This window comes from Meles meles, chromosome 16, assembly GCF_922984935.1.
Source record: "Meles meles chromosome 16, mMelMel3.1 paternal haplotype, whole genome shotgun sequence".
Classification (NCBI taxonomy): domain Eukaryota; kingdom Metazoa; phylum Chordata; class Mammalia; order Carnivora; family Mustelidae; genus Meles; species Meles meles.
Window position 1 is genome coordinate 12,873,027 of NC_060081.1, and position 15,762 is coordinate 12,888,788.

General features: G+C 38.3%; 1 protein-coding gene across 1 annotated transcript in view; it reads right to left on the bottom strand.

Moving 5' to 3' along the window:
- The window catches only part of GCC2 (GRIP and coiled-coil domain containing 2), a 57,178-nt gene that overhangs the window by 3,135 nt on the left and 38,281 nt on the right, over positions 1 to 15,762 (bottom strand). The window contains exons 16-22 of the mRNA XM_045980874.1: positions 15,120 to 15,257; positions 13,929 to 14,050; positions 12,158 to 12,334; positions 9,104 to 9,321; positions 7,115 to 7,309; positions 6,003 to 6,142; positions 3,823 to 4,024 (exon numbers count right to left, since the gene is read on the bottom strand). Of these exons, the coding sequence (XP_045836830.1) occupies positions 3,823 to 4,024; positions 6,003 to 6,142; positions 7,115 to 7,309; positions 9,104 to 9,321; positions 12,158 to 12,334; positions 13,929 to 14,050; positions 15,120 to 15,257 (1,192 nt within the window). The remainder of the gene's footprint in view (positions 1 to 3,822; positions 4,025 to 6,002; positions 6,143 to 7,114; positions 7,310 to 9,103; positions 9,322 to 12,157; positions 12,335 to 13,928; positions 14,051 to 15,119; positions 15,258 to 15,762) is intronic.

Sequence of the window (15,762 nt, forward strand, 5' to 3'; positions counted from 1 at the left end):
ACCAAAAAAAGCTTGATAAGCCTTTGCCTTTTTTCCTCTCTCTCTCTCTTTTTTTTGGTTCTTAATTGAGGTAAAATTGGCATATAACCTTATATTAACTTCAGGTCTATTTCCTCTTTCTTTATGTCTACAGAGTATTAGACTTCAGTAATTTTGTACAGTAAGTAACAACATACAGCTCAGTAAATTATAACCTAGTTGGGGAGGAAAAATGTAAAGAAGCAACTTTCAGCTCCTACTTGAGTAGCAAAATTGAGATTCCAGTCTTACAAAGAGAAGCACTATAGGACTTACTTAGGGAGTGAAGAACTCTGCTCACCTCAAGTTGTGTCTCAAGAAGAAAAGAAAAAATGCAGTCTGTGAACAGTGGTGGGATCTAACATGCAGGAAGCAGGGGGAATTGACATGTGAACTACACACACAGCAACAACCGACACTTGCCAGCAGTGTCTTCTTCACATTACTTGTTTTGAGACTAATGCAGTGCTCTGTGTTTTTTTTGCCTTACACAGCAATGCCACAGGCAGCTCTCAGCAGCTCCTGACACTTGCCTGTGGTGTGAGCTGGGTCCTTAAAGGGTGTTTACTACAAGAAGTTTGACATCACTTGTTAGAGTTAGATAATCTAGTTTATCCCCTAAGCTGATGTTTCTCAAATATTTGTGACCCAGACCCATAGAAAGACAAACATTTTATATCAGGAGTTGATACAGACAGATACCAACATCCACCCATATACCCAGAGAATTTCATGAAACACTTCTTATCCCTACGAGATTCAATGTAGTCTGATGTCTGTCTCATTCTCTCCATTAAAAAAAATATTCTGGATGTGATTCACCAAATTAATTTCAACATCCATTAGTGGTTAGCAACCTGAATGAAAAATACTGGTATAAACTCTATACAAAATAGGAAAATGTAAATACTGCTTCAAAGGAGATGAAGGAGGCAAGAGGTACTTGTGTTTTTTGCTCTTATGCTCCCATTCTTTTCAGTGCCAGGAAGAGCAGTCCTCTTTTTAGCCTCGTTTCTGCACCCCAGACATGTATGACATGGTCTGTTGTCCTGAAGGCCTTGGTAAAGAAATGTCCTTGGTCTTCAGGACAACAGACTACATCATACATGTCTGGGGCGCAGAAATGAGGCTAAAAAGAGGGCTGCTCTTCCTGGCACTGAAAAGAATGGGAGCATAAGAGCAAAAAACACAAGGTGAGGCTCAGGACTCTTATCTGCAGCATGGTGACAAGTCTCCTGTACATGACATTCCTTCTTGCACCTCAGACCTTTCACTTAGGTTTTCCTTTTACATGAAGTACGTTGCTGAGATTTCCAATGGAGGCAAATTCTTAAGGTTTCTATCAGAAAAGAGCTCGAAAAATATTTCTTGAAGGCTGACAGTTATTTCTTAAAGCACGCTAAAGACAGTACTTCACCAGTGCTGCTGAGAAGTCCACTGTGAGCCCATCACTCCTTTAAAGGTAAAGAGGCAATGCGTCTTCTTTTGAGACTTTTCTCTGTCCTTTTTGGGGGGCAGTTTCACTTTTATGCGAAGAAGTAGTCTTCCTTTTATTTATTCTACTTGAAATTGTATTGAGATTTTTCAAATGTGTGGATGGATGTTCTTCAGCGGTTCTGAGAAATTTTCATTCTCTTCAAATCCTATCTCTACCTCATTCTTTCCTCTCCTCTTCTTCTAGAACTTCAATTATTAAATATGTATTAGTTGTCTTCAGTATATATCCTCTATGTCTATTACCCACTCTTTCATTTTTTCTTCCATTGTTTTGTTTCTTTCTTCTGATGATTCCTTCTGACCTTTCAGTTCAATAACTCTTGCTTAAGCCAAATCTCTATCTGCTGCCAGACCATAACACTTTTAATTCAATTTTTATATTAAGTTTTCTCATGTAATTAAGAGATAAGAAGTGAATAATCTTTCAAAGGTACACTAGCTTAATAATGGCCAGAGCATCAGTATCACCTGGGAACTTGTTAAAAATGCACTCTTGGGTTCCACCCTAAATTTACTGAATCAGAAACTTGGGGGTGTGTGGCCAGCAATTTGAGTTTTAATCATCTCATCAGATGATTTTGACACCTGCTCCATCTTGAGGATCACTGTCCAGCGTTACTAGTGTAGCCAGGATTTTTAGGGAATAAAGAAATGTGTTAGAGAACACAAACATGGAGTGCTTGGGTGGCTCAGTTGGTCAAGCGTCTGACTTCAGTGCAGGTCATGATCTCAGGGTCCTGGGATTGACTCCTATGTCCAGCTCTGTGCTCAGCAGGGAGTCTGCTTGTCTCTTTCCCTCTGCCCCTCCTGATGCTTGTGCATTCTCTCTCTCTCTCAAATAAATAAAATCTTAAAAAAACAACAACCCAAAAACACCAACATGATGAGATAAACCAGTCAAAAGCAGGACAACCATACATTCTGGGCCTACTAATGTGATGTCTCAGAAAGTACACAGTACTTTCAATACACCTATGAGGGATTTTTATCTCCCACCCTCTCCAGATGCACCTGCATCTAAGCAGAGATCTGACTTCCTGTTTACAGGCAATAATGGAACAACTTACATGCTATCTCAAAGTGCCAAATCCGGAACTGAGCTTCTAGTGGACAAAAAACCAGTTCCTTCAACTAATAACTGACACATCATGAAAAGGAACATGGAACTGCTATAGATAACAAAAACAAAACAGAGCTCAAGGGACATGCAATGTGTGAGCCCTATTAGGCTGCTGCACAAAGACATCTGCAATATTAGGAAGACCGAGCATAAACTGGGTGTAGACGGCAGAGGAGTCTGATAAACAGTGAAGTGTTTGCTGGGAAAATCATACAATGTGTGGGATCTGCTTTAAAATCTCTAGCCCTGGGGCACCTGGGTGGCTTAGTCAGTTAAGCATCGTCCTTTAGCTCAGGTCATAATCCCAGAGTCCTGGGATTGAGCCCCGCATCGGGCTCCCTGCTCTGCAGGACACCTGCTTCTCCCTCTCCTCCTGCCTGCTGCTCCTCCTGCTTGTGCTCTCTCTGTCAAATAAATAAATGAAATCTTAAAAAAAAAATCTCTAGCTCTGCTCTTTCCCTTTCAAAAGAAGTCTGATCATGAAAATTGTTAAAGATGATAGCTACAAAGGACATGACAGCATTCTGCCTGTACGCTTGAAAAGGTCACAAATAAAAACATTTTAAACTAACAAAAATGAAACCATGATCCTTAAGGCGTAGTCTGAAATCAGGTAACTACAGCAGTTGTATGAGATTCATTTTAAAGGAGTTTATAAAATCACAGTGTTAAATCTACTTGCCACAAAAACCTAAGCACCAAATACAGGACAGCTTTAAAACAGAGTCTGCCTTGAGAAATGGGACTGTCAGGTATGGGTCATATGACTTTGCTGCCTCTAGACTATTTGGCAGGGGGAAGGAGTAAGAGTGAGGCGGTGCGGGGGGCGGTGAGTAGGAAAGAATAAGCTAATACATGTTAATTATGATATAAAATAAACCACTTTGATAGAATTCAATGTTAGAATTACATGTCTAACTTTCAATGATCTAACTAAACACTGTATTGTACTTGTTGCATCTTAAAATTATATTATGTACTATAATTGCCCTGATGTGTTAAAACGTCAGCTTTTCAAATCTAGTCACAGGTTACATATATGATAGAACTCACTCAAATGAACCAAATATTAAATGTTTTAAGTCACAATGTCACAAACAAGATTGTAAGCACACAGAGTTTCAAACGTAAGTCCAACATTTAGTGTAAGTTATCCAACAAGAGTTTTAATACTTTCCTTCACCAACCTTGAGCAACTGCAGCCAGTTTTCCCTTTTCTTCAGGGCTGAGCTGCAACATTGTGTCTATAACAGGAAGGAGTCTCTCTTTCTCACTACCCGGTTTCAGGAAAATGAACTGTAGCAAGACATTCTTCAAGTACTCCAGGTTAGCTACAGACTTTTCTCGTTCCTGATTTCTTTCCAATCTTCTTATTTCACTTTTGAGGAGCTGATGTTGGAGAAATGAGTTAAAAATGAGTTTTAGGAGCTTCAGGTTAAAAATGGCAGACTGAACATATGCACTCTTCTTCTCTTCCCCCCGAAATGTCCCAAAAAATGACTATAAAGGAGTGATTAGGAGAGAAGGAAAAAAATAGATGAGAAATATCAAGAAATTCCTACAAGATGGGAAGGAGATAAATGGAAGAGACTCAGCCTAGTGGCACGCCAAGTACCACTGAGAAGAAGACAGAATGGATCCCGCAGAAACACCAAGAAGCTCCTGCCTCAAAGTATAGAGGAGCACAGGAAATGGGGTTGAAGACTGAGGACTGATGTCAAGTATACAGAGCCAACCTATCATGGTACCAACTACCATGATGCTCCCTTCACCTCCTATTCTCTACAGAAAGTAAACCAGTGGGCTCAGGGCTGTGGGATAAGACACTCTGCAGAGGGCAAGCAGAGCTTGAAACCAGGGACTAAAGTAAACATCTACATCCACCAGTAACCCCTTTCCTGCCCTGTTCACAGACTGCAGGTAGTTACGGTGTCCAGCGGGAAGTTATATTTACCTGATGAACCACAGCTGTTTTGTTTACCAAAACAAAAGCCAAGTTTATGATGGAGTGAAAATTCAGGAATGTAAGACAATCTAAAATACTACCAGAAAAAATGGGGCAATAGATGATATGCGAAAGACAGAATGCTAAAGTGTTTGAGGAAGACTTCTGGGTTGAAACAAAAATAGTTATATATTTTATCATTTTAGGTTAGTTCAGAAAAGAGCCAACTCTGTTCTAAAACCTACAGTCATTTAAAAAAGTGACAATCGGGGCGCCTGGGTGGCTCAGTGGATTAAAGCCTCTGCCTTCGGCTCAGGTCATGATCCCAGGGTCCTGGGATCGAGTCCCACATCAGGCTCTCTGCTCCACAGGGAGCCTGCTTCCTCCTCTCTCTTTGCCTGCCTCTCTGCCTACTTGTGATCTCTGTCTGTCAAATAAATAAATAAAATCTTAAAAAAAAAAAAAGTGACAATAATGTTTAAGAAACCATTCAAGAATGTAAATTTGTGGAAATACCACATTTGAATAGTCACTTAGTTCACTGGGCTAGTTAGCAATTTGTTAGATGTGATAATGCTTTGACTATGTATATATATATTATATATAGATGTGTACTAAAATATTTAGGGGTGGAATGTCACAATATACACAATTTACTATGAATAGCTAAGTAATTCAGCATTAAAAAATTAATTTAACAAGGATAGCTGAGGCCCTGCACAGAAGGATAGTCGATTTGGAGAAGCATGCAGAGGGCAGAACCATATGCTTTCCAGACAGACATGAGCTGGAATGTTGCTCCACCATTTATCAGCTTCAGTCATTCTCTCACCAGTGAGAATGAGGATTAGATAAGATGATATATGTAAAGCCCAGGGCCTAGATCACAAGAACTGCTCAGTTAAGTAGCAGGACTATGTTTGGAGAAGTGACTTAGCTGTGAGCCACAGTGGATTGTGTAACCCTCAACTGCTCTACTATCTACATATTGCTACACATTTCTAGTGTCACCTTCAAGTAGGAAAGTTTCCTATGCTACTTTACTATCTCCACCCACAATCTGTGATAAATTTAATGCCATAAACATCAGCTGAATGATCTGAATGAGAAGTGTCCCTGGTTTATCTTGAGAACATAAGGGCTCATACCCATTGAAGTTTTCCATAAGCGTATGTGGAACAATGACTTATGGACCTACTCTAATCCATTTCTAAATCTATCATAGTTTCTTAGAAAAGATAGTAATTTAGTTAGTCTTTATATAATATATATCCAAAGCAATTTTTATTTCTCAGTTTCAGGAATGTAACATCATAAAGAATGAAGATGTGATGGATGTGTCTCATCTGGAGAGTTGGGGGGAGGGTCAAGAAAACCAACCTGTTGCAGAAAGAATTTTTTGGGTGGCAGTATCGACCTTACCTTAATTTGCTCCATAAGGATTGCATTGGTTGCTTCTGTTTCCCGAAGGAGGCCGTTTAAGTGATCGGCACTTTTCGTGGTGGAGCTGAGCTTTTGAACCAATTCTTCTTTGGTAAATTCAGCATGCCATAGAGGAGGCTCTGCAAGATGTTGTTCCAGTCATTAAGTTTCAAAATCCGAGATTACAGATGAAGATTCTAAGTAAGAAATGTATCTAAGCACAGATATCTTATTCTACAGTATTACTCACGCCCACTCTGTTATTCTTCTATTCAACATATCTCATTTGAAAGGTTACATGTCCACGTGACACAAATGAGGCAGAATCTCTGTTGTAAAGTATATAATCTAATTGAATTCAAGCTCTACGAGCCCCAATTCTAGAATTTGTTTCCCCACTCACACTCCTCTATGTCCCAAGAGTTTATGTTGTTCTACTTATAAACGAGGGAAGTAATAACATTTACCAATCATTTATATCATGGATGCTCATAAGAATATTATAGGTGGGTAAGCATCATTATTCAAATTGTGTAGATGAGGGAAAAGGCTCAGAGTTGATAAGTAATCTGGCAAAAATCACAAAGCCAGATATAATTCTGGAGTCTGCTGCCACTCTCTTGTGATGCCTCCATGTCATCATTACTAACCCTGCCTGGTGGGATTGCAGTTTCCATCCACACCAAGATCAGTGACCAAAGACATAAACAGTCTTTACTCTAGATCCTGAAGCTTCAGGAGAGAACAGCATTCCCCTTGAATTGTGAACATTCATGACAGGTAAAACTAACATATACTGAAGCTTTAGAATGTTTAATAAATTTAACAGGAATAAATAAATAAAAGCTGTCAAATTCTTAGAAGGATGAGAGAATAGTTCATCTTACTTTCTGATACCACTATAGGACTTCCAACCATCTATATCTGGCTCAAGCTTTGGGCAGAACCAGCATTTTATTTAAAAAAACTCAACTGTTTCATTCTGCAGGTGAGTTTTCCATTTGGAATGGAATACTGAAAAAAATTTTCTTAGAGTAGCTCAAAAAAGCACATAAAACTTAAGAGTTAGGATTTATTAGATAAGACAGTAGAGCTAAAGAGGAAAAACATACCCAGTTTAGTTTCAGGAGAATTAAGCAGCTGCTCTAAAGACTGTGTGTGAGTGCCGGAGGAAGATACAGACTCTGTGTCGGTTGTCTCCATTCCTTCTCCCTCCTCCCGGGTAATGGCATACATGTCCAGAAGGGGGAGATCTGTGCTTCTCCTTTCTCGAAGGTTCTTCAAAGGTTGGTGAGACGAAGCTGGGCCTATTGAATTTTTGTTAAAAAGTAAGTGTGAGATTGTTCAAAATCATGGATTCTGCATTCACAGGATACACAATGAAATTAAAATGATCATAGGAATATCAAGTGGTATGACAGGGAATTTCAGTAACTAGAAGACCAAGAAATGGTGCATAAAGAATTTCTAAGACTGCCCTAAAAACTTAGTTATTAACTTTTAATTGTTTAAGTAATTTCAACAGAAACTATAAATTATTTGCTACCACCAAGATAAGCTCTATTACTAGATACCATAACAGGGAGGGCTACACAGTTGCAGAATAATGGCAGAAATTCTCAAACTAGACTGTTTTTGAAGATTAGGTAGTTCAGGTAGCTGCACACTTTCTGACACAATACACTTGCTGAACTTTGCTGACCAGATGTACTTGTTCCTCACTACCTTACACCTTCATCTTTGCTGGGTCCTTCCATCGCCCCCTCACATCTTCAGTGTTCAACCAAGAAATGCCTAGCACCCAGGGCAGGGAACTAATCTATTTTACTCCCCCCAGCCAGGCTTTCCTGTTTGCTGATAGTGAACACTTGGATAGAACTGTAAGAATTATAAGGCACTTTCAAACACATTACTTGATTAATCCCAAGAAACACGAAAAGTCAGGGAAATTAAATGACTTTGCCCAAGGCATCATAGCAGGGTTAGGAAGCAAATTCTATGCCATATCTTTCAACTTCCAATTTCATTTATTTTCCATTCCATGATTTTTTTCTCAAACATTAGCCTCCAGCTGCCTTTGCTGAAGCACTTTCCAGGATTTCTGATATTGTGCCAACTGCTTATTCCATTGCTGATTCCTAGATCACAATCTCTCATGTGACTGTGTTTCCCTGACTGATTACTTCCTTTGATGACTCTTAGCATAGGCTGAATTTTTTTTTTTTTTAAAGATTTTATTTATTTATTTGACAGAGAGAGAAACAGCAAGAGCAAGAACATGAGCAGGGGGAGTGGGAGAAGGAAAGCAGACTTCCCGCTGAGCAGGGTGCCCAATGTGGGGCTTGCTACCAGGACCCTGGGATTATGACCTGAGCTGAAGCCAGACGCCTAACAACTGAGCCACCCAGGCAGCCAAGGCTGAATTTCTTGAAGCTGGGTTTGCACCCTGATGAGTGACCCGTTGCTGCCACTGTCCTGGTGACATTTTCCAAGGTAAATGGTATTAAGTATAAAGTTGATACCTTAAAGATGATGTAGCCTCATCTCGGCTGGCACATTTCCATCTCGTCCACGGTGGAGAATGGAAGATACCAGCTGTAGCTGAACTAAATCTCCAACTAAGGAGAAATTTTAAAGGGAAGAAGCTATACTGACCAATCAATCCTATAAGTTCAGTGGGGCTTGGGTATTTCTAAGCCTTTCATTCTAATATTCCTAATTATAAAATAGATATATTTGATGACTAACAATGGAGAACACCAAACGGATTCAGTGAATACTGGAATTTGGACACACGTCAGGAGACTGCAGAGTATGTCCGAGTCAGAGAACAGGAAATGGCATTACATGGAGGGGAACAGATACAGGAAAATCAATACTGGAAGAGGTGATACAGGCTGCTATAAGTATAATCAGGAAGGGTTCAAATGGTTCAAATATCTTCTCAGTAAGCAAAACCAAAATTCTTTAATCACAGAATTGGCACTGGTTGTCACCTAGTAAATTTTCTTTTTTCTTAGGGATCTGTGATGAATATATTTAAGTAATGTAACTACGTGAGCAAAGGTGAATGACTGATGCTCTCATGCACACACACATACTTCTTGTGGTTGGTTCACTCTTAAGCTGGAAAAGCTGAGCTTCCACCTTGGACAGTTGCTGTTGTAAAGTTTCCATGGTCTTTCTATGCTCTTCCTGCAAATGGCGCACTTGATCACGGAAGCTGCTGCGAAGGACCTCGTTTTGGGATGTGAGTTGACTCACAGTCTGTGTGTGTTCCGATTTCAGCATCATGTTCTCTGACTGTATTGAACACAACCTGAAGGGTGAGAGGAACTTAATTTCATAGCAGATCTTTCAACTTGACATGTTGACTCAGCTTTTCTCAACTGGGTTCTACCTGATAATTAGCCCTGAGATATCTATTAAAATGTATGAATTAATTGCTAAGCATCTCCGAGATCAGACGAGATCGGGCGCCTTCAGGGTGGTATGGCCGTAGACAATTGCTAAGCATCTCTAATGGTATTCGCTGTGTTAACCGTCTGGGGACTCATCTCGTTCAAATCATCTCTGTGTTCTGTAATTCAAGAAACCTTGTTTGAGTAACTATGTTACAATGGTTCAGATGAGGAACTTCCTTCATCACTTATCAGAAAACAGGACTAAATTTAGAGCATAATACATACTTTAAATCAGTCCCCCTTTCAGGTTATCTTATGTGGATGCTCATATAAGCATAGGGTATCTTTTTCTTATTACCTTGAAAACAGGAAAAAGAGTATGTTCTTTTGATTCATAAATAAAGTCTTAAGGAAAGCCTTAAAGGAAGTTTTCTGAATCATTTTTGAGCCAATTAACGTAACACTCTGAAACACAAAGGCTTGGTTTACTACGGCTGTTTTTGAATCTCACTGCACATTAGAATCATTGGGCCCCTTGTTAAAAATACAGACATCCAGTTCTCATTCTAGAGCCACTGAATCAGAATTTTCAAAGGTGGTCCTAGAAATCGCCTACTTTTAGCAGTTTTCCATGTGATTTTTATTTAATCAGCTTGGTACTAGTCAGTGGAACTATCATTTGGGAACACCATTTTCCATGGTTCTCTTGTAGTCTTGATGTTTTACATTTGGCTTTGGTTTAAAAAAAAAAGTAAAAAGAAAAAAAGTTTTCTTTTTATGCCAGAGAGCCACAAGTACCACAAGTGCTCTCATAAAATTTCAAGTAATATGGAACCAATTATAGAAAAAAGTGAGAGCTCTCTCTTATTCACTCCCACCCCTTGCAGTGTAAAATCCCAGCTCCAGGGGTAGACATTGTTAATGGTTTAGCACATAGCATTCCAAGATTTTTTATCTATGTGCTACACATATGCACACTACATAAGGTTTTAAGACAAGATTTAGTGGCTGAAAGTGACATACAATAAAAATATCGTATGTTTCAGAAAAGGTTTCTGAAGGGTCAAGTTCACAAATGATCAGTTCAGAAAATGCTACTGTATACGTTACTCCTCAAATCTGCATTTTTCTGGGAGCATTCTGTTCAAACACTAGTATGAAAGTAAAGGAAAAACCATCAGCAGCTGCAACAACAATTTCCTAAGGAAGATAATCGCTACATTTTAGAGCTAGGTTGGAAGTAAGGCTGGTAGTTTGCAGGTGGTCTCAGTGACACATCTGACTTTACCTACTTAAGAGCTAAAAGCCTGAACTCCAACCTGGACCCAGAATGACTATGCTGATGGAAACTTACTATGTCTCAGCTGTTACGGGGGTGTTTATATAGCCGGATCCTCTGGGCAATATAAGTATTAGTTGGTCAGTCTAGTTATTCCTCTTGAGCCATTTTTATAATCTCATATGGGGAAAGTATGAGTATTAAGATGCTTAAAAAGAAGAGAATTTATAAAGAAAAGGCTATTGCTTCACTCTGGGGGACAGACAGTAACAACATTATTCTTAATATTTCTGAAGAAGGAATAAGACCTCTACAGGTACCTCAAAATGTTGTGAATTTCTAGTACTTAAGAGAGACTGGCACATAGTAGAGGCCCTCCCAAAAATAGTCACTGAACTTTAGAGGCATCACTTGCACTTTGTCTTAGCAATATAATTTGCAATAACTTTTCTAGAGTAAAGAATCAATGTGGGAAATTTCTGATGTAAATAGCAAGCATCGCTGTATTTCAGCAAATCTCCCAGTAAACCCTTGTGATAGGTAGCTAGAAAATTGGTAGATCTTCCCTGAAACTTTTGATTTACATGGTTAACATATATAAATTACACTATTAAAAGATTAAAAAGCCAAGAAGATGAAGCTTTCAAGATTACCATCAATTAGATAAGGATTAACAGCATACCTGAAATATATAAAGTATTCCAACACACTTGGTGCTCAATGAAGAACTCTTTTCCTTAGTCTAAGGTACAACAGATATTACCACCCAATTTCTTCATTACAGGAATTCAAATTTCCTTGTTCACAATAATCTGTTCCTCCTGCCAATACCCCTGATGCCTATTTAAAGTCTGATTAACAAAAGGTAACAATATGACAAGTTGAAAACAGTTGCAAAGGTAAGTGCCATATTATTTTTGAGTCAGCAGCTGTGTGAATGTTTTCCTCTAGAGAAAAAGAAAAATGCTTGTAATTTGACACCTCAGTTGGAAAGTGGTTTCTTTCTTTCTTTCTTTTTTTTTAAAGAAACATTCTGGCCATGAAAGCCAAAGGAGAAACAGATTACTGGGTGAACAGATAAAATTAACTGTTCTTAAAAAAGTGAAGTATAAAAACTATCAAAATGGGAGGGGGCCTTTAAGGTAGAAAAACAAAGTTACTAAGCCTCTAGAAATATCTATTTCTTTTTCTTCTTCTTTTTTTTTTTAAAGATTATTATTTATTTTTTAGAGAGAGGAAAAAGAGTCAGAGGAAAAAGATCCCAGGAGCTCCATTTCATGACCCTGAGATCATGACATGAGCAGAAATCAAGACTCAGACACTTAACCAGTTGAGTCACCTAGGGGCCCCCAGAAATATCTATTTCTTATTTTCAATTTGTATTTATCCCAAGGAACAACACATTAGGAATTCCAACAGAGAAAGATTTTGCTGCCCAGCGCAAACACTGTCAGTACTGCCAGCAACCTTACTTTTCCCGGAGTTCTGCTTCTTTGGACACAGTTTCCTGAAGCATCTTGTTATGCCGTTCTAGGAGAGTATCATGTTCAGACTGTAATGTCTGAAGTTCAGAAACATTGATCTGTAAGTTATTTTGGGTGTCCTGTAATTTGATTTTTAGTTGATCAATCAGCATTTCCAGGTGTTCTCTGAAACAAACAGTTTTACAAAAAGTTTTAGAAGAGGTAAACCTGATTTTGTGGTTTCAAATAAATTTTATTACTTTAATCATTTCATCTTTTAATGTCATACACTTGCTATTATTATGGACGATTCTAAAGGAAATTGAATAATTGGGAGAATTTGGAGACTAGGATTAAATATATGTTATAGTCAGATTTTACATCCTAGGCCTGCAGATTTTTTTTTTTTAAAGATTTTATTTATTTATTTGACAGACAGAGATCACAAGTAGTCAGAGAGGCAGGCAGAGAGAGAAAGGGAAGCAGGCTTCCTGCTGAGCAGAGAGTCTGATGTGGGACTCGATCCCAGGACCCTGAGATCATGACCTGAGCAGAAGGCAGAGGCTTTAACCCACTGAGCCACGCAGGCGCCGCCCCCCCCCTCCTCCCGTCCCTGCAGATTTTCAAAACCATCTCTGAACTTACAAATTTCATACTCAAATGGAGAAGAGACTATTAAATAGCATCAAAATGGCCTACTGTGTTATAGCACTATGCTTTTAGTTAAAAAAAAAATTACGTAGTTGTAAGCCAACCATTATGAGAAGAATGGTATAAAAAACAAATAGTGAAAGCCCCTCATTCTGTCTCAACTGATACAATTCACTGAGTTTCCTTTTTTAGAAAAAACTATTTTATGCATAAGAAAACAGAAGGAATGTAAAACATTTACATTAAAATAATATGAATCCAAAATTCCAGCATAATCAAAAAAGGCTCTTGCAAATGCTGACCTTTTCATATTAAAGGTGTCAATATTCAATTTCACTTTAAAATTTGAAGATGAGCTATTAACAGAGAAAATATCTCATTTTTCAGTCTACAGTTCCCATATTTAATAGATATTTGACTGAAAAGTATCATACAAACATTGCAGATATTTAGTCCTACTCAGAACAGTAAGAGGCAGATGAAAAATTACTTTGAATACTGAACCTCTACTTAAAAAACCAAGCACACATGCTATAGATTCTTCTATTTCATAGTCCTAGTATATTTTTGAATAATTTAAAAATGATCTGTATGTTAGTTTTAAAGATGCAATAAACAAGATACCACTGAAACATAATTGAGACAGCCATAAATTTAAGAAGAAAAACGTAATTCTAGGCTAGAATTCAGTACAGAATTTAAAACTTTTTGAAATAAATAAAATGTTTTTAAGCAACTCTGTTTAGCCTAATTAATGGTGGGTATATCAAGAAAGCAATTTCATTCTTCTATTTCTCAATTTTCAAAATTGGAAAAACTAATCATAATGTAATTTTAATGTCTGTATTTCTGCTCTGACCGGTTCCTGCTATAAGAAGATAACACTACTTAGCCTATTTTCTGGCTTCACTGCTTACATATTATTTTATGAGTCTCTAACAGTGCCTGTCATAGAGATGTTTCCCTGTTGCTGCCTGGAGAAAGAGTGAAGCCAAGAAACTCTGTTCTCATTACATGTAAAATTCCTCAGTCAAATGAAATCAAAGCAGGATTCTCAGCCTACTTGGTAGAGAATCTATTTTGGAGGAAAGGGGGGAACCCTGGATGTTTCTTTTAATTTAGACCTTACCTTTCTTGTTTAGCTCCCTCAGTTTCAGTCTGAGACACAGATTTATTTTTCTGTTGTTTTAGAACATTGTGAACTCGGACTTTGTAGCTCTCAAATTCAGAGGTTATAGCAGCTTGTTCTGCCTATAACATTTAAAAGAAAGAATAATTTTTCTATTGCAGATTCATTGTAACGTAATCCTATTTTCTTTCAGAGTAATGATTTAAGATGAAAATGTGTTTTAGAAAATGAGTAAAATGTCCAGTACTCCTTAGCCCCTTGATTAACTTCCTTTAAAAAGTGTGCTTCTGTTGGCCTTAAAGCTATTTTTTTAAAAAAGATTTTATTTGTTTATTTGAGAGAGAGAGAGCAAAAGTAGGAGGAGGGGCAGAGGGAGAGCAGACTCCTGGCTCAGCAGGAAGCCAGATACATGGCTAGATCCCAGGTCCCTAGGATAAGGATCTGCATCAAAGCCAGACACTTAACCAACTGAGCCACAAGGTGCCCAAGTCTTAAAACCTTTTAAAAGCATTTGAATGATAGAATTTTGTTTGACAAAAGATATTTCTACCACGTTTTCCTCCTGGTAGCGTCAGTACCCATAGATTTTATAATGGCACTATTTGCCTTTGAAACCTTAGAAAGATTTTCATATATGGTGAGTTCCTCTTTTCATAAATACAAGAAAAATAAATTCAAAGAAATTAAGCCACTCAAACTTCAGATTTCCAAAGAGAGCAGGAAAAATGAAATTCCAGGTCTTCTACTTTCCCAACCTGCTCTCCTGGGACCCTTCTGCCAAACTGGCTCATATCAGAGCTGCACCTCTCACAAAGCTACTGTACTGGGTCTGCTTTGCATGCTGAAGAAAGTAGGCCCTCACAACCATTCTATCAGAGTATTAGTTTATAATCATTTGGCCCTCAGAAAGAACTATATAAAGCATAAAATTAAAAGAAAATAACTCTTACACACAGAAATTGCAAAACAAGTTTAAAATGGAAACGACGTCTTCCCTTTTAACAAAAAAAGGTTATGCAAGTGAGAGGACTGGATGGGATTGGGGTTCAGGTCAGATGAGCTGCAACAGGTACTTACTTTTAACAAGTGCTCTTAAACAACAGCAAATCCTAAAAGGCGAGACCACAGCCCTTATGTGAACTGCCTGCTAGGTGGTAACATCTGTCTGCCAGGTCTCTGTGAGGCACGTACCTTGGCAACGCGGCACTCTTCCTGAAGGGCTGTCACTTTCTGCTGGTATGCGCTCAGTGTGCGCTGGTGCTGGTCGGCAGAGGTCTTCAGGTGCTCGTGAACTTTGTGCTTCTCGGAGGTTATTTCAGCCAGCTGAATCTGGGGCAAAACCTTTCAATTAAGCTCTAGTAAACTGGCTAAAGAGACTGTCCTTAAAAACATACTTGAGGTTTTTTTTTTTTTTTTTAAGATTTTATTTCTTTATTTGACACAGAGAGAGAGATCACAAGTAGGCAGAGAGGCAGGCAGAGAGAGAGGAGGAAGCAGGCTCCCTGCTGAGCAGAGAGCCTGATGTGGGGCTCGATCCCAGGACCCTGAGATCATGACCTGAGCCGAAGGCAGAGGCTTTAACCCATTGAACCACCCAGGCACCCCTAAAAACATACTTGAGTTTTGAATCATGAGTGTATATAACTGATAAAAAAAACTACTATTACTGAAAGAGTATTGGGAATATAATAGAACATTTTCCCAATAAATTATTTGTTTTCCTTAAATTAAAACCGTGATTAAAAAAAAATTCCAGACTATTTGTTACAGTTCAACGTTTATTGAATACATATAAAAATATATACAAATAGTATAAGTAGACATATATATAAAA